The sequence below is a fragment of the Callithrix jacchus genome, chromosome 12 (genome assembly GCF_049354715.1).
Source record: "Callithrix jacchus isolate 240 chromosome 12, calJac240_pri, whole genome shotgun sequence".
Taxonomy (NCBI): domain Eukaryota; kingdom Metazoa; phylum Chordata; class Mammalia; order Primates; family Cebidae; genus Callithrix; species Callithrix jacchus.
Window position 1 is genome coordinate 36570990 of NC_133513.1, and position 18190 is coordinate 36589179.

The following is an 18190-nucleotide window of genomic DNA, read 5'->3' on the forward strand; positions in this document are numbered from 1 at the left end:
CCATTTCTCTTTACAAGCTCCATGAAACTGTTACCTTTCCCTTTAATGGCTCAACGGACCAGACATAAAGAACAGCACAAACGTACATACATACCCCACAGAGCCTTGTATAAAAATCCGTGTTGGTAGTTTTCTGTGGTGGTTACCCTTTTAGTTTGCTCTGAAACATCCTAAAAAGAAAGAGGAAGGATATATTGGATTCCCTTCCAGGCTCCTACATCCTACATCCATGTCCTTGGGGTTTCTGATGGGCTCCAAGCAGCTCCAGCCAGGCAACTTTGCCTGGACAGAAACAAAGTTTCTTAGTTTGCATAATATTTATTAATGAATAAGTGGGCCTCTTTGGCCTGGAGTCCTGTACTTTTCATTTGGGTAAATTAACTTAGGAGCACTAAATTCAACTCATTGAATTTTCTGTGCATTCTTTTTTGAGGAAGCAGTGATCCTAGTGATTTTAGATATGGTCCAGTCAGCTGTGACTGCCCTAGATGAGGGTAAGTAACATTTCTGTTTTCCCCTGGCTGAGACCTCACACGTTGGTCTCAGTCTCAAAGGGAAAAGTCGGTTTGATAAGTACATTCATTTGTTCATTCACTTGACATGCCTTTATGGAGCACCTGCTGTGTGGCCAGCTGTGGTAGAAGCTCAGGATGCAAACAGGATGATGATGATGATGATGATGATGATCACAGTGAATGAAATGATGATGGGTTTAGAGGTGTTTCTTTCCTTATAATAGCTGGAGAATATTTTTCCGTTGCATGAATATAGTATATTTAATTGATCAATTTTACAATTCACGCACATTTAGGATGTTTGTTCCAGTGATTTACATGATTAGCCGCTTTCATCTTCACAATAATCGTAGCGCTGGCAATATGGTTCTCAGTCCTATTTTACAGGCGGGTGAAGGAAGGCACAGAGAGTGAAGCAGTTTTCTTTCAAGTGCAAGTAAGTGGTGAGACTGGGATCCCAGGCTAGGCAGCCTTATTCCAAAGACCACATGCTTAAGAACTCTGCTCTCTCCATCTGTCCAGAAGTAGTTGCTGTCCTAAGGAATTCACAGGCTAAAAGCTCAACATGCAAATAAATCACTTACAGTACAAAATAATAAGAAACAATGGCTGGGCCCTTAGAAGACAGAGGCAGCACAGAGAAGGGGGGACTAGCTCACCTCTGCAGGTAGGAGGAAGTCTGCTAAGGAAACTCCTTGTTTTGGAGGATACATAGGCTCAGCCCAATCAATTCGGATTCCTAGAGAAGGCGTTTATACACAGTGGTGGTGGAATATGTTTACAGCGTGAGCTCACCTACAGCTGGGTCGTGCTGGGGAAGGGGAGACTCCCCAGAGAGTCTACTTGGGGTCAGAAGTTCAGGCCCTGCCACTTTGCCTCTCACCACCTCTGGCAAGTCACTTAGCAATCCTGATGTGGTCTTCACTTAACAATCTCACACATTGGTCTCAGTCTCAAAGGGAATAATCAATGCAGAAGTTCTTTGTAAATGGCAAAGTGCTGGGCACTGTGACGGCTGCTACCACACCCTGGAAAGGACAAATCAGGCCTGGCAGGTCTCATGGGGGAAAGCATGAACCACAGCTTTGTTGCCTTGCTCTAACGACTGCCTGGTAAAGCTGCATCTAATCTCTAGGGTCCAGCCTTAGGTGCCTCAAGAACGGTGTCAAGTATCATGTTTCACCACAAACTCCGAACTATGTGGTGTTGTGGTGTTTAGGGCCCGGCCAGTGGACTGAGGCCGTGCTTCTCCCCACCACTCAGCCATTGTCTCCTTTCTTCCCCCACAGGCATAAAGCGTGTGTTTCTGTACAATAAAGAGAGAGGGCCGGGCGCAGTGGCTCATGCCTGTAATCCCAGCACTTTGGGAGGCCGAGGTGGGCGGATCACGAGGTCAGGAATTCGAGACCAGCCTGGTCAGCATGGCGAAACCCCGTCTCTACCAAGAATACAAAAAATTAGCTGGGCATGGTGGTGCCATCTACTCGGGAGGCTAAGGCATGAGAATTGCTTGAACCCGGCGGGTAGAGGTTGCAGTAAGTCGAGATCACGCCACTGCACTCCAGCCTGGGCAGCAGAGCAAGACTGTCTCAAACAAACAAACAAACAAACAAACAAACAAACAAACAAACAAACAAACAAACAAACAAAAAAGAGAGAGCGGCTCCACTGTTAACACAGTCGCTCAACTGGCCCAGATCACAAGAACAGTAATGCCAGTTAACTGTGCACAGAAGCAGGGACCATCCCTAAAATAGTTCTTAGAAACTGGGACAGTATAACCGAGCTGAAGGTTTATCCTGGAAAAATGTGTGAGGATAGCCCCTTGTTAAGAGGTTTCATCCATGATTCAATCTGTAATTCCAAGAACTCTCATTTTTTAGACCTAACAAGCTCTCTCCATCAAAAATGGCTGGAGAAAGACTAACGAGAATATTTTAAAACCTGAAACCTGCAATCTCCTGATGATGGAGACCAAAAATGGAAATGATCCCACAGATTTCTCTAGGTCCTGAGTCCCTCCAGTTTCCCAGGCTCTTGGAGAGAGCTATGTTCCATTCAGGCCAGGGGAAATTTACACTGGGGGCACCGCCCATCTGGTTGTACTCTGCTGAATCTAGCAGCCAAGCTGGCAGGAGGTATCCCCACTTGCATGGCGGATGCTGATGTTGGGAGGGAAGCCTTCCCCCGTCCAGCTCTGTGTTATTCTTGGGAATGGGAAATGGCCCCCGTGTTCTCCTTCGCTGGTGAAGCGGCAGTGAGAAGGCCTCCGGTCGTGGCAGTATGGAGTTCAGTGGGTCCTGTGTTTGCTGAAGGGCTCCCTTTCACTAGGTCCGCTGGGAAGATGTAACCATGAAATGCACCGGGCAGAGGCAGCACTACATCTTTGGATAAAAACCCTCCATTAAACTAACCGACTAAGGTCATGACCCCAGGGTGATTCCCAAGCCCAGAGTCACAGCTGCCCTGGCCCTCCCAGCCAGCCATGCCACCTGTGACTAGACCGGGAGCAACTCAGCTCTGCCTCTCTCAGAAGCTTCTGGTCAAAGAATGGTCTGTCCTGCCTTGGATGCAGTAAGGCTGCCACACATCCATTTCAGGAAACTTCCATGGTGATGGTTGGGTTGGACGACCTGCTGCCTTTAACTCCGTGTCCTGGATGTTGCCTGAAAAGCATGAACTTCACAACATCCCAGACCTTGTGGCTCTGAGTACAAGGTCTTGCTTCCTGGCAATGTGTGCTCAGTCAGCCTCACAGCTGCTTCAGTCTTCCCATTCTGTATCTTTGTTCAAGTTCTTTTAGCATATTTCATTCCTTCAAATTGTGATTTGAAGTTGGATTTACTTTGAGTGACTATGATATTTTATGGAAATACATGATGATAAGCCCCCGGTGACTTGCATCCCCCTTAGATGAAGTTTGGGTTGGAGCCCTGAGCTGCACACTTCGATGGTGCTGAAAGAGGGTCTCGGAGAGGCAAGCAGGTGCATTTGCGTGTGCGCAGACCTGGCCACTGGTGCCCTTTGCTGTATTCTTCTCGGCATCTGGCATCTGGCCCTCCAGACCTCCCAGCTTGCTCACAGTCACAGCCAAAGTCACACTCCTACTCCCCTCCCCCTACTTCGTGGGGCGCACTGGCTCACCTGCCTGGATGCCTTCACACGCTGTCCACAGGATGGCACCATCACCTCCTCCAGGTCTTTGCCCAAAAGTCACCGTCTCTGGGACTTGTTCTTCACCATTTGATTATTTAAAATTATAGCAAATTCCTAGAACCAACCATCCCTTTTGCTCTATTTTTCTCCATTGCCCTTCTCACCATTGGGCATACTCTTTATTGATTGTGTATTTCTCCCAACTACTGTGTAATCCTTAGAAGACAGAATTTTTTTCTTTCCAACTTTTATTTTTGGCTCCAGGGGTACATGTGTAGGATTTTTACATGGGTAAATTGTGTGTCATGGGGGTTTGGTGTACAGATTACCTTGTATACAATAAGGAATAAGCATGGTACCCCATGGGGTACCCTATGGGTAATTTTTAATCCTCATTCTCCACCCTCCACCCTCAAGTAGGCCCAGCTGTCCTTGTTCCCTCCGTGTCCACGCATATGTGGTGCTCAGCTCCCACTTCTCTGTGAGATCATGGAGGACGAAAATCTGTCAGGTTTGTTACTTCTCCAGTGCCTGGGTAACAGCTTGCATGAACCAATGTGGGATAAATACCTTCTAACGAATAAATGAACATTATATCCTCGTATTATATAAAGAATATCATTTGAAGTATTTTTCCTTCTGTAACATCTCTTCAAGTAAAAAATTAAGTGTCTCTAGTGGAATAACTTTAAAGCAACACGAAACTTTATTTATTCATAGATATATTTTAAGACGTCTTTTTATTTTTTGTAAAAGTTTTGAAAACTTTTTTTCAGGCAATAAAAGTAATTCAGAATCATTGTAAATGGTTTAAAAAAAGACCTATCCTTTTAAAAATTAGTAATTATCTGGCTTAACCACTGTTAGCACTTTTCTATATTTTCTTTCATATTTTATCTGCGCATGCACATTTGCATGGCCACACACTTCTGTAAATACATAATGACATTTGTCTACATACATATGCGTGTGTGTATATATAGTTTAGGTTGGAATTGTACCATGTTTACTTTTATCATGTACTATGTCAATAACATAGTATGTATTGTTCATTGCTGGTTTTTCTGGAACACTATGTTCAGAGATATATTAACATTTCATCACATATAATCTATCATAATTTAACTGGTATGCTATTGTGGTTAATAAGTGTTTTCATTTTCATTATCTATTGAGTTTATTGTCTTTAATAGCTCTTACTTTTATCTATTCTAATTCCTTTAGCTTATTTTGCTTGTATATTTCAGCTATCAATAACCTTCAAAGTTTAGTCTTTTGTCCTTATGTTCTTTCTAAATGCCATTTTCTTGACTCTAAGTGGTTTCATCCCACGCCTGTTTACCTTAATTCCTTTATTCTATCCATCTTACCTTCTTTGTGTTTTCTAGAGTATATCCCATTTCTGGTGTGTGTTTCCTAGCAGGCTTTCACTGTGGTGACGTGGGAACAGCGGTGACCCCCACGGCCCACTTCCTACTCTGTCAGAACCCCCTCCTCAAAGAGCATGCTCAGGACCTGGGGTTCTTCTCCCTGTGGCTGGTGAGGTCACAGTGCCCTCTGGAATCACATTCTCAGCCATCCCTTGCTGAGAGAGGAACATTCCATGTTCTAGAGTCTCTAACATGTACAGACCCCTGATGGGCAGGAATGCCTCCTTTCACCGAGCCTTATCGGAGCCAAATGAGTGAACCCCAGGCAGGCCTGAGGAGGCTTCACACGGAGCCTCAGTAGTCAACGCTGGCACTGTTTCTCCCTCAGCCTCTGTCTCCATCACTTTGAAGCATTCTACTGGTTTCCTTTCAGACAGGGTAACGATTTTGAGTCCACTCAGTCCCACAGTCAGACAAGTTGTTGCTCTCACAGACCTGAGGAGCAAGCAGACCTGAACACGTTGGGGGTCAAACAGACCTGCCCCAACTGCAGTGTTAAAGAGGAGATCCATTTCCTAAAATTGTCGGGGAGCGGCTATAGGTGGGATGCTCTATCGGCATCTGTCTCCATGGCATGTCCACAGAGTGGCTCCCTATAGTGTGGGAGTGATGTTCCTTGGCTTCTCTGTGCTCCCTGTGGTCCACAAAAGGCTGTTTCCCTTGATGGAAGCCTTTCCTCTTTCCCAGCTGACTGCACATCCTTGGGAGCCAGCCTTCTGGACTGAGGACTAGAATCTCAGATTGATCCGTCCACTACTCAACTGCATGGCCTCAGTGATGTCCACAAGACTCTTGACGTGGGGCCCATTCACAAGGGCAAGCACCTCCCCACAGATGCACCTGAAAGCTGTGGACCCTGTGATTCTCAGGAATTCGGCTGACTGACGGAGGAATCCTTCCCAGGTGGGTGGAGCTGGAAGACTCCCCTTGATCCAGACACACAGGTGCTCTGTGGGATTCTTGACAGCTCCGTTTCCTCTGAAGCATGGATTTTACTCCTTGACGTTGTCTGATTAAACTGTTCAAGATAAAGTTCTGGATATATTGGCAGGGAACCTGGATTTTAGAAAACACATATTCCTCAAATTGAAAGTTTTAGGCCTACTTTTCCCTCCATCTTTGTGAAGAAAATACATTTGGCAGAGGTATTGGTGGGCTGGCACTTGTATCTGCTTAGCTTCAGGAAGAACTGGCTTGTGCACTGAGAATCTGCTTCTTCCAGATCTGAGCTAGAAGTCTCATTAGATGTATTATCTACAGTTTGGCCAGGGTGCATTCCATCTACTTGGCTGCTCGATCCCATTGCAATCCACCTTTAACCTTGATTCTCTGCCCAATGAGGGGGATGGTTATCTGAGAAGACCCATCACTAGGCCCATCCTTGGGCTTGCAGGGCCCACCTGGAGCCAGTGGATCATCCTCTGGGTGATTTGCAGCCACAGTTGGGAGTGAGGTTGAGTTCAAGTGTTTGCTAGTTTGTAAGTGAATTTTATTGCTGTAACATCATTCTCACCCACTTGCCCTCTGATGTACTTTCTTGGGCAGGAGAGAAGGTCAGGGTGACTCAGTGGTGCAGAAATTATCTTGATTCCTGGGTACCCCCAGGACCCCACGCAGGTTCTGGGTTCAGGGAAAGCAATGGCATTCACATCAGGGCTCTGGATACTCAAGTCCAGCCCCTTCCTTTCTGTAAACAGTAAATCCGCCCAAAATTATGGACATCCCAAAGGGGAAATGTGCCTTTTCTACCCTGTTACACAGCATGGAGGTGCATTTACAACTTGAATGTGAGAAATTCACCCCCAGCTGGGGACCAAGGCCAAAGGGCCTTCCTGCTGTCAGGCTTCCCTGCTGCAGGACTGGTGTGCATGGCAGGCTCACGCCTCTGACGATCTCAGACAGATGGGACAAGGGCCATTCAGGTGGGAATTCAATTTCTGGACTTCATAGTATCGTCATACCATGAAATGTTATGTGGCTATTTGAAAACCACGTTTTTGGGGTTAATTTTAAGACATGGGAAGATGTTCATAGTACACTAGAAAGTTGAAGAGAAGGTCAGGGCCCTCAGCTGCTTCCTCAGTATGATCCCCGTTTGGTTATCTGTATATATAGCCACATCAAAATGCTGATGATATTTTTGGGTGACTTTATTATAGGTACTTTTTAATATTTTTCAAATATCTACAATGTATGTGAATTATTTTATAATGAGAAAAGACACATTATTGAATTAGTTTAAGTTTTTTAAAAAACTGTATTAAATGATGAGTTTCATAATTTATAATGAACTCTCACCCATAGATCCATCACCCATCCTCAAAAATTACCCCAACTGTGGGCTAATCTTATTTTATCTATGCTGCCATCTACTTCTCTCCTGCCTATATTACCATTTTTTAAATTAACAGATATTTTTTGGGAGCAGTTGTTGGCTTAAAAAGGTGGAGCAGACACAATGGAGAGTTTCCACATATTCTCCCCTGACCTCAGTTTCCCCGTTACTAACATATTGCATGAATGTGGAACATTTGTACAAATGGATGAACCAATACCAGTGAATTCTTATTAATTAAAGTCTCTAGGTTACTGTAGGGTTCACTGTTTTGCATAGTTTCATAAACACAGGTTTTTAGGTGTTTTTATTGCACAATTTATTGAGTGGATTATTCCCAAGACTACAAATGTCTGAACCAATTTAACCATTTACAGTATCTAAATTGTGGATACTATACAAACTACAATCCAGGAACCAGCGAGGTGATGAGAAGCCCTTTAGAATCACCTGAAAAGCACAAAGTTGAGAGCACAGCAGCCACACTGAAATCTCCATCCCTAGTATATGAGTACAAAGCCATGGTAGCACGGGTTGCTGCTGGTGCTGATGCGTGGGGGCTGGGGCACAGGACTGCGCCTGCCGCCTAGGGAAGGTGAGCCTCACTCCTCTGGGAACAGTAACTTTAACTAGAGCACAGTTGTTGAGGCAGTGGGGGCGGGAAGGAGCGTGATAAGTGTTCTCCAAGACTAATTGGAGCCAGAACCTACAAAGGGGATTAAAAAAATTAAAAAGTAATCCTTCTAGCAGCCTAATGAAACAGAGACTTTCTCAGCAGCGGAATGGGGGAGCAATGCCCTGCCATGATGTCACCATGGCCGGCCAGGCAGCTCTTTCTAGACACCTGCCAGACGCTAATTAGTCCAGGCGTCCAGAGCAGGGATCCAGGCAGGAGCAGAGGGATTGGAGGTTGTTTTCCCCAGGACATTTGCAACCTGTCAGAGTTTAATGCCCTGTCCCCGCAACCAATCAGTAGAGTTTTGCTTTCTACATGCAGGGGACAAAAATGGTCACAGCCAGCCGACTTGGCCCCTAAATCCATCATGCTAGTTGTGGTAGAAACCACGTTGACTGTTTGATCTTCAACAATCTCACTGATAAGCACTTCCTGCATAGGGTCAGGAATTGGGAAGGCAGTGGTGGCAAGACAGGGAAGGCTCTGCTGGGGAGCTGACTTCCCACTGCAGGACGAGCACCCAAGGACAGTGGAGACTGCTCCTCATTTGCTTATTCCCAGCAACCTCACTGGCCTTCACCTTGCCCTGTGTAGCCAAAGGGGCATGTTTGTACACAGTCACATGTCATCTGGGTTTCCTGAGAGTGGAGCAGACCAAAACCGAATTCTGAGTTTCCCAGTTTCCAAATATTCAGCCTGTCAGGATGATGTGGGCAAGCCCTCCTGGGTGGATGGAGTCACAGAGGGCCAGGCCCTGCTCACGGCTTCCTTCCACCTTTGTTTGGGGCCACAGATAGATGTCAGTCACTTCTCAGCAGTGGGCCTCACTCTTTCCCAGCCAGAAGCACCAAACTCAATCCAGGACCATTCAGATTCTTTAGAATACTTTAGAAAATCTGTACAAACCTATATAGAAAAGCAACTAGGAAATTTTAAAATGAAGACTAGGACAAGGGACTAGCTCTACATGATTCCAAAATACATTTTAGGTTTCCATGGAAAAGGGTACCTGGTAAGAATTCCAGACATAACCTCCTCTCCCTTTGCATGAAAAGACCTATGAAGAAACAGAAATGCTTGGAGGATAACAGATTCTTATTGCATGTGTATTACATACCAGGTAATGTAATACTGGGCACTTCCAATAGCTCATCAAGGTTGGTGGAGTAACTGACCCCACTTAGAGAGGACACTGACCTGCTCAGGTGCACACAACCTCACAGACTCAGCCAGCAAGGGGACATGATGGGCATCATGTTCAGCCCTTCCAGGACCCCAGGGCTGTGTTCCTATTGAGGCCACTCACCTGGTCTTCAGAATCCTGGGGGAATTTCTACAACATGAGAACCTAAGGGGCTGAACCAAGAATCATGTGCAAAATCTGGCAGGATCTGAACCTGGGACAGATGGGAAAGGACAATGGCGTGGGGCCTGTGGTCCCCTCTCCCCTTACAGGCCCATGTGGTTGACTCTTAGGCCACTAAGCAGTCTTATGTCTGAGCTGTGGTTACTTTTTGGAGGTTTCCTAGGAAGGTTTTGATACCTGACCTCAATTATTCTCTTTCAGCCCAAGATGGAGCAAATCCATCAGCCCAGTTCAAGGGCCACTACCTTCCTCTCTCATGGCTCAAAACTCAGGCCACAACCAAGCCCTGCCATGCCTGGCGAGGGAATGACTCTTGGCATTGACCAGAGAACTACTCCCTGCACTGTTTCCCTGACCTCCTTCCTCCACCCAATTTCCCCATAAACTCTCTCCTTCTAGATCTTTTCAGGGGAGCCAGAGAGTAGCAGATGACAGGTGGTAGCACTCTCTCCCGATTCTTCCCTTGCAGTCTGCCCCGCCTTGTCTCCTCTATGCAGTCACTTGGTGAGACTCTTAAAACATACATTCAGCCCTGCGCCTCCTCTGCTGGTGCTCTCAAACAGCCCCATGGGCTTCTCGTGTTGTAAAAGCCTCTCCTCCCCACCCACTCCACTCCTGGCTCTGGAGGCCTTGCTCTTCCTGCAAATATCAGGCGAGCTCTGACCTCACGGCCTTTGCGTGTGCTGGGCTCCCCTTCTGGGATGCACTTTTGCCAAGTGTGCTCATGCTCTATGTCCACTGTTGGCTTGGAGAAGGATGAGTTCTCTTTGTCTTTTACCAAATGAGAAGCTCGATATCTGAAATACTGGTAATGTGAAAAAAAGTTCTGGCTTGAACTTGAGAAGTTGATTTTGTCTGACCTTATGAAATCTCTTGTGAATACTTAAGGGTGATACAGCGAAGGGGAAGTGAACTTATCTTCCCTCTCTTAACTGACCCACCAAGGAGAGGAAGGGAATCCAGAACTTTCATGAGCAAAGTCATATGTTTGAAAGGTGCCCATCATATAGTCATTCAATAGATACCTACTGAGTGCTGAGCTTGTGAACTAGGAGGTAGGGACCCCACCCTGAATTAGAGAGCAGTCCTTCTCTCAGTGAGCTGATGGCCTAACTGAGGAGACAAATCTTAAGTGACTGTAGAAATAATTATAAAATCATAAGTATCATAAGTGTAGTGAAGGTGACATGGGCAGTTTTAGGTCTATCTGGGAGGTTAGGAAGGGCTTCCCCAGAAAAGGGACATTCGTTGTAGGATATGAAAGATGAGTTGGAGAGGTGCTGGCAGGACTGCGAGATCCATGGCTTACACCCCTCGGTGCACACTAGTAACATTCAGTGAAACAGAAAACACCAGGAGACAGGAAGGCCAGGTGTGGGTAGGTGGGGAAAAGAACCAGTTCTGTTTGGGACTTTACTGTGAGGTTCATTTGAGCCAGAGAAAAGCCAGTGTCAAGTATACAATTGGGTATTACTAGATATACCAAGGACAACATGCAGACAAAAACGTGGAAATGCGAGGAGTGGTCTGGCTTAAGGTATACATCTGTAAGTCACCACCATGCTGTGTGGTAACTGAATCCCTGGGTGCAGATGGCGCAGAGACAGGGGCCTGGGGGCTGCCTTGAGGAGCTCTAACATTCCAACTATACATAAAGATGAGCTTGCCAGGAAAACAGAGACATTTCCAGATCAGCAGGAGGAAAAGCAGAAGAGTGTGCTTTGAGTGAAGTCGAGGGAGCTTCCTTTGGACTATTGGTGTGACATTTTTGTAAGTCTAAAATTTTTTCAAAACAAACAGTAAAAATCAGTTTATTAGACTTATTGGGATGTAGGAGGGCCCAGCTTCATGGTGGATAACTGCTCCCAATCAACAGAGACCTCCCTTAGTAAGGGTCCTCATCTTCTTCCACATCCTCTTCAAAGAGCCACTTTAACTCCTCAAAGCTTCCTCCTACACTTATCTCTGCATCCAAACCACTGTTGTCCCAGGATCCAAACTGTGAAAAAGGGGTGGATCACTTATTTTTCAACTCTTTAGATTTAAAGAAATACTATGGACTTTTAAATATATACTACATTTTAATGTATTCCCACTTATTTATTAAACAAACATATACGTACATTTAATTGAAGACACTGGACTAATTACTACCAATTTGTACCAGTCAGGATAGGCCAGGTTTGATGGTAACAAACAAGCCCCAAGTGCTCCGTCTAGTGTGAGTTGTGGGAGAGCTCCGCTTGTATTTATCACTCTAAGACTGCTCCGTCTTGACACTCACGTCCACGATTGCCGTGACGGGGAAAACAGGGTTCAGTCAAGCACTGCAGCTGGGTGCTTCTGCTGGGAGCTGCACACATCGCTTCTGCTCACCCTTCATTAGCTGCAGGCAGGCACTGGTTGTGCCTGACTTCAAGGGAGTATGGAAGGATCCTTCCTGTGTACATGAAATAGAAGAAATCTAGAACCAGTCCATGCAATGTAAGGTTCTACCACAAGCAATAAAAGTCAGTAAAACCATAACATTGTGGCAGAAACAGCTAATTGCTTACTCAGTGTCCATTCTCGTCTACTTCCTGGTCAATAGCACCCTTGTATGTCAATGCCTACTGAAAAGTATCCAATCTACAGACACTGTAATAGCTAACGAGGGACGTATGACCCAATTCTGGGTGTTTGAATGGCATCAGAAGTCATTAGGTGAGGCTTACAGCAAAAAGATCTTTTTGGTGATTGACAATGCTGGCTTCTGCCTTTGGCCTCTGTCCTTCCCCTGCTGTCTGTCTTCTTTCCCACTCCTTGGACCCTGGACACAGTGAGAGCACAGCAGGTATCCTGTGATCCCAGCACAGGAGCTTCACCCTGAGAATGGCAGGGCAGGACTGCTCACAGGGCCTGGTCTTGACGAGGGTGTTGAGCCTCCAGACCAGCCATGGGCTGCTTCTCCCACATCGCGGCAGACAAAGAAGCCAGCACTGTTAGGTCCTCTGTTACTTGTGGACAAACCCAATCTAAATGATGCAAATTAACCTTTTTATTACCATATACCATTCATAATGATGTATTAATACAGTATAATAGTATAATTCTAGGCATTTTAGAAATACTTACAAAAATTATCCCATTAACATCACCTTTCAGGTATAGAAAACTATTAAATAGCATATAACTTTCTATAATGAACTTAGAACAATTTTTCTGCAGGAAAACAGAAGGAAAATAAAAGAATATCCATATGTAAGACCCACTTTGGGGAATAAGTTGTATGCTTTGAACTTCTTGTAAAACTAATCAATCTAACCTAATAATTTAAGACATTAAAGTTAGTTATTCAAACATTGATAGTGACAGATATAGCAGTAGTATCCATTCCTCCTCCAAGTAATCAAGACATGCTGGTTTTTGGTGTAAATTACTTTTAAACATGCAGTTCATTTAGCAATACGTGATTGACAGCTACACCTTCAAAAAAACCTTAAAAAACCAAGGAACACAACATTAACTTGTTGCTAAACTAAGGAAACTTAGTTGAGATAGTCTTTTGGAAATCTCTAGGGAAACAGCTTGCTTTTTGAAAAGAAAACAAAAGCTTTTATTGGGACATAAAATTAAATTCATTATTTGGCAAATTTCTTGCTCAAATACCATGTCCACATGCATCTCTGTTCCAGCAATTTTGTTTTGTCGTGAATTATACAACACTTATTTTAATGTGTTTGCTTTACTCAAAAAAAAGGAATGAATTATAGCAATCTTTTCATCATGCTTGCCTCACTGGAGGGGAGCTCTTAGGAGAGCTGTTCCAGGTGTAAGAGTCCCACAGCAATCCTGCTGCCTTTCTGAAATGCCCGTGCAGGGTCTTGAGAGCTTCTGGCCAGCGTTTTCATTTAGGCAACTCTGCCTGGATGAGCACACTTTCCCTCTGCAGTTCAGGACTTACCCCGAACTTATTTGATGACTTGTTCTGACTTCAGGAAAAAGCATGCTGTCTTGCAGTATCTCAATTGAGCCACTGACATGGACCTGAAAATGGCTTTTTAAATAGTTAGATGAGGCCAAGTATGTGCTTTTGGGTCAAAAGGGAAGTAAGGAGGAGGCCAGGAAAGATGAGACTTGCTGGTAATTTTGGTGCTCTAGATGCCCTAGACCTGGGGATGGGGCAGTAGTCAGGGATGCTGGCTGGGAAACATTTTTATCCAGAGTTGTGGACATTTCAATATTTACCACTCCATATTTCCACCACATTTGGTTAGTCTTTGAACATTTTTTGCATATTTTACTTGTATGCAAACATTCTCCCCAAATCCACCGTTTTGGTGCTGAGCAGCCCTGCTCCCGACCTGTCTTCTCTGAGAGCTTTCCAGATCTCACCCTCTTCCTCTGAGATGGCAGAGCTTTCTGTCTGTGTTTGGCTCTGCCATGTCTTTGGCCTGCCCTCTCACTGGTCTGCCAGCTCTGAGAAGGCTGGCATCATTCTTATTCTTCTCTGACTGTGCCAGGTATTTGGCACACAGTGGATGAACCTAGAAGGAGCCTCATGTGTGCTTGAACAGAATGAAGGGACAGCTGTGATGTTCTCCTCTGTGTGGCTGATGGCTTCTCTGTCCCATCCAGAAGCAGGACTGCATTGAGATCCCTGAAGTTGTCTGTGGCTCTTGTAAAACTAAACAGGAAGAGAACCTTGGTTAACAGAAGAAATGGAGAAGGACCAACTTCTAGTTTTCTATGCCAGAGGTCAGGGCATTACTTCTTCTCTGTGAATTACTCTGACCTGCTGAATTGAAACTTTCTTTACTTTTGGGCAGACAAGAGTAATTTGGGGGCAGATAAGAGCTTCTGGGAAGTTGTCATTGCAAATGGTTTGGCAGTAATGCTGCTACAAAATGATTATCTGAGACTCCTATTTTCCTAGTTTGAGTTATTTTTTAAAAAACTAAGAATTACTTGATTTAAAAATAGTAGATCGAGATCTTCTGGCACTACTGAAACTTCCGAGTGGCCTCAGATGGTTGCTTGAGAATCTATTCAGGCAGCCCAGCAGTTGGCAGATGTAATATTCATCATGCCTCTGTACTCTTTTGTCATTAGCTGATTACATAACAAATATCAGCAAGCATGAAGTTGTGTACCCGAGTGAAGCCCTAGCAAAGGAATGAAAGAGCAACGTACATGCAGGTCAGCAACTGTTGGTACGCTCCACGGGGAATTTACCTTCAGGGAACACTTGGGCCCCCACTGCGCCACCATCACGGCCAACCTCCCTACCCAGGGGAAGGACTCCATGCTGTGCTCCCAGGCAGATTCTCCCCTCTCACACCACTTGTCCTCCCACCTCCCATTCCCTCAAAGCTGTCCATGGACTCCTTTGTTCTGGAGATATCATCCTGGGAGTAAAAAGGAGAGGATGGTCCATGAACAGTGTGTGGGATGGAAAGTGCCAGAGAATTCAGGTGTCTGTAAGGCCGGAGGGAGCCTTCTCTGTGGGCAAGGACACTGGCTGAGCCTGTCCTGCATCCAACCTAAGGGCCAGCTGGGAGCAAGAGTCATTGCTCTTCATCACATTCTGAAGGGGCAGGTGTGGGCGCTGGTACAACAGGCTTTCTTGGGCTGTTTTCAGTTGTGTGCAGCTGGTGTTTGAAAGAGAATTGCATTTCGGAATAGGGTTGCTTTATGCTCTATGGGTGAGGAAGGAAGGAATGAGAAGACTCTGGTTCTGGCCCATCCCAAACCACCGTGCAACACTCTGCCTCTGAGGTAGCCCAGAGTGGAAGTGCTTGGGGTCCTACATACCTACTGCTGCTAGTGGCTTATTAGCTATGAACACATTGCCACCTGATTTCTGAGATAGCACTTGTCACTTCCAGAGGAAGAAATAAGGCTAAAATGTGAGAGATACTAGTGGTGGCAGAGGATAGGGAGGGGCCTGGTGGGAATCCTGAGGGTGGGTGTGGTCTGTGGGGCCCAGGCCCAGGCGAGCGGGCACTGAAATTCTCTGGGATAGAGGATGCAGAGATGCTAAAGGCAGCCATCACTGCATCAATTTCGCAATGACTTTACATGTGTTTGCACCTGCACTCTGAGGGAGTTTCCAGGCTGGACGTGGTGGGAGGTGCCTGTCTTCAAGGACCCACCCTTCTACCGGGGAGCCAAGACGAGCACTTACACTACATTTGTATTTGTCACAGTGAGCAGATCCTGTGCTCACGGATGGCACTGACTGATTTACCTTTGGGAATGGTCCATCCTGAAGAGGGCCTGTCCTCTGCTTTGCAAAAAGATTTAACAAGCAGGGAGGGACATAGGCTCCTCCCCAGCCCATTGTCTCCTTCAGCACCATGGAGGCTGACGCTGTGGCAGCAGGAACGGAGCTCCCAGCTCTCCTGCCCAAGAGTCAGGCCCCAACCCACCAAGCGCAGCTCCCGGGAGTGTGCTTGGAATTCTGGCCATTTTCTGAGCATCCTTCCTCTAGATTAGAGGAAAATAACTTCTAAAATAGATCAATGGTCAGATGACCTCTGCAAAGCCTCTAAAATGATTTCTCAACTACATTATGCTCAACTCCCTTATATCAGGCAGACAGAAACTCTATTTTAAATTTCTAACAGCACCGAGTATCATATTCGATGCAGTAATTCTGACAAATTTCTTTACCTTTTCTTGGTGAAAATTATTCAGCTGTGAGGGTATCTGTTTAGGTCTTGAAAAAGGCATTAGATATTTTCTTTGTATACTGTTTGCTGCACACACACACACACACACTTGAATTATAAAATCCAATGTACCATGAACATCCATAAACTTAACACACAAGCTGAGAAACTTTGTGTTCTTCCCAGATCCCATTCCTCCCTTTCACGAAACCCTGACTTTTGTGTATATTATGGCCATCATTGTCCATGTGTGTACATATCTCCTGTTGCATTGTTTTAGATTCTAGAGTCACTGGCTTTGTTTAGGAGTATGTAGCACAATGGTTACAAATAATGGTTTTGGAATGAAACTGACTGTGTTGAAATCTCAGAGGCAACGTTTACTGGTTGTGCAACCTTGAATGCATTATTCACCCACTCTGAACACCAGTTTCTTCCCCCAAACGGCAGCAATCCTTCCCAGCTCATCTCTCTCCTGGAGTTGCTCAGAAGATTGAACGGAATGAGACCCTGTCCATTTTTCCTGGCCAATGATCGACCCTCAACAAAGGTTGAGGGCAGCCCTCTGCCACAGACATCCCTGGGAACTCCTGTCAGACACTCACCCTTCACCACTGGCACCTACTCCAAACCACCAGGCCTTAAAACAGCAGCAAATGAGAAATGCATGGGATGAGCAAGAGCACCAGACTTAATTTATAGCTTTTCCTGTGTCCACACAGGAAGATGAATGTGCTGGGCGAGGACAGTGGATACCATTACCAGATCATTACTTAGCAAGTTGCTTGGTCCTGGCAGGAAATGGTTCATCATTTTCAGATGAGTACGGAACTGCAGAACCTTGTAACTGTCCTCCCTTGTTCTGCACTGATGTAGCAGCCGCAATGGTCCTAGCCAAAGCTTTCCCTCCCACGGCGCCTTATCGAGATAAGTGACTGGGGATGCTGGATGTCACATGATCTACTGAATGCAAGAGCTCTGAACTCGGAAGGGGCTGGGGTCAAAGGCTTCCAGGGCTGGAGAGTGAGGCTGGAAACCCCAAAAGATAAATGAGGACTTCTGGAACAAGATGAGAAGATGAATTAAACTGCTTGTTTTAGCATGCACATGGTGCTCCAGAAAAATCCACTTTGGCTGTCAAAGTAGCCCTTCTGGAATTCATGAAGACCCTGGCCAGGGCCCTCGCATCAGGGGTCAGTGCTCGGGTCTTGCATGTGCTGCTTTTTTTTTCAATGAGATGGAGTTTCGCTCTCGTCACCCAGGCTGGAGTGCAATGGCATGATCTCGGCTCACTGCAACCTCCGCCTCCCGGGTTCAAGCGGTTCTCTTGCCTCAGCCTCCTGAGTAGCTGGGATTATAGGTGCCTGCCCCATCCCTGGCTAATTTTTTGTATTTTTAGTAGAGACAGGGTTTCACCATGTTGACCAGGCTGGTCTCAAACTCCCAACCTCAGGTGATCCACCTGCCTCGGCCTCCCGAAGTGCTGGAATTCCAGGTGTGAGCCACTGTGCCTGGCCGCATGTTCTCTTTGACAGCAATCCAGTGAGGCAAGATCACCAGGCTCATGAAGGAGAAAGCTGAGGCTCAGGAAGCAAAAGTTATTGCCCAAATTAAAATACATAGTAAGAGCCTGATTCGATTCCAAACCAACATCTGACTGGCTGTAAAGCTCAGGCCTGCTCTGTATTTCACCATCTTGTGTCCTGCAGCCACGTGGTGGATCACCATGAACAGGAGAGCCACTGGCCAGCAGTCTCTCAATCACGGGTTGTCCACTGTGCTCTTGCACCCACGGGGCCCTTGGTGCTGAACAGATGGTGGATCTCTGGCCTTTTTGTCTGTCCCGAATCTTTAGAAGCCTGTTGTCTATGGTGACAGTGATTTCAGATTGGCTAGGTTTGACAAGCAACGAATAACAATACGTCTGTTGTTAGAGGTGAGAGGAAAGTTTGTTATTCCACGTGCCAAGAAGGCAGAGAGAACGTCTCGACCAAATTGGTAAGTCAAGAATCTTTCAGGAAAAGAATATGGCTGAGAATTCTAAAAGGGGAGGGTGGTT

At 45.8% G+C, this 18190-nt stretch overlaps 1 protein-coding gene and 1 long non-coding RNA gene across 3 annotated transcripts in view; one reads left to right on the top strand and one right to left on the bottom strand.

Moving 5' to 3' along the window:
* LOC128929259 (uncharacterized) overlaps positions 1 to 5168 on the bottom strand; it is a 35377-nt gene extending 30209 nt beyond the window's left edge. For both annotated transcript variants that reach the window (XR_008475424.2, XM_078343952.1), the window contains exons 1-2: positions 5042 to 5168; positions 95 to 170 (exon numbers count right to left, since the gene is read on the bottom strand). Coding sequence is in view for 1 of the 2 variants with exons in the window: in XM_078343952.1 (XP_078200078.1) it covers positions 95 to 170; positions 5042 to 5071 (106 nt within the window). In the remaining variant the exon portion in view is untranslated. The remainder of the gene's footprint in view (positions 1 to 94; positions 171 to 5041) is intronic.
* A 122-nt stretch (positions 5169 to 5290) lies between these two features.
* The window catches only part of LOC108594082 (uncharacterized), a 114613-nt gene continuing 101713 nt past the window's right edge, over positions 5291 to 18190 (top strand). The window contains exons 1-2 of the long non-coding RNA XR_013524361.1: positions 5291 to 5479; positions 5789 to 6004. This is a non-coding gene — a long non-coding RNA (uncharacterized LOC108594082). The remainder of the gene's footprint in view (positions 5480 to 5788; positions 6005 to 18190) is intronic.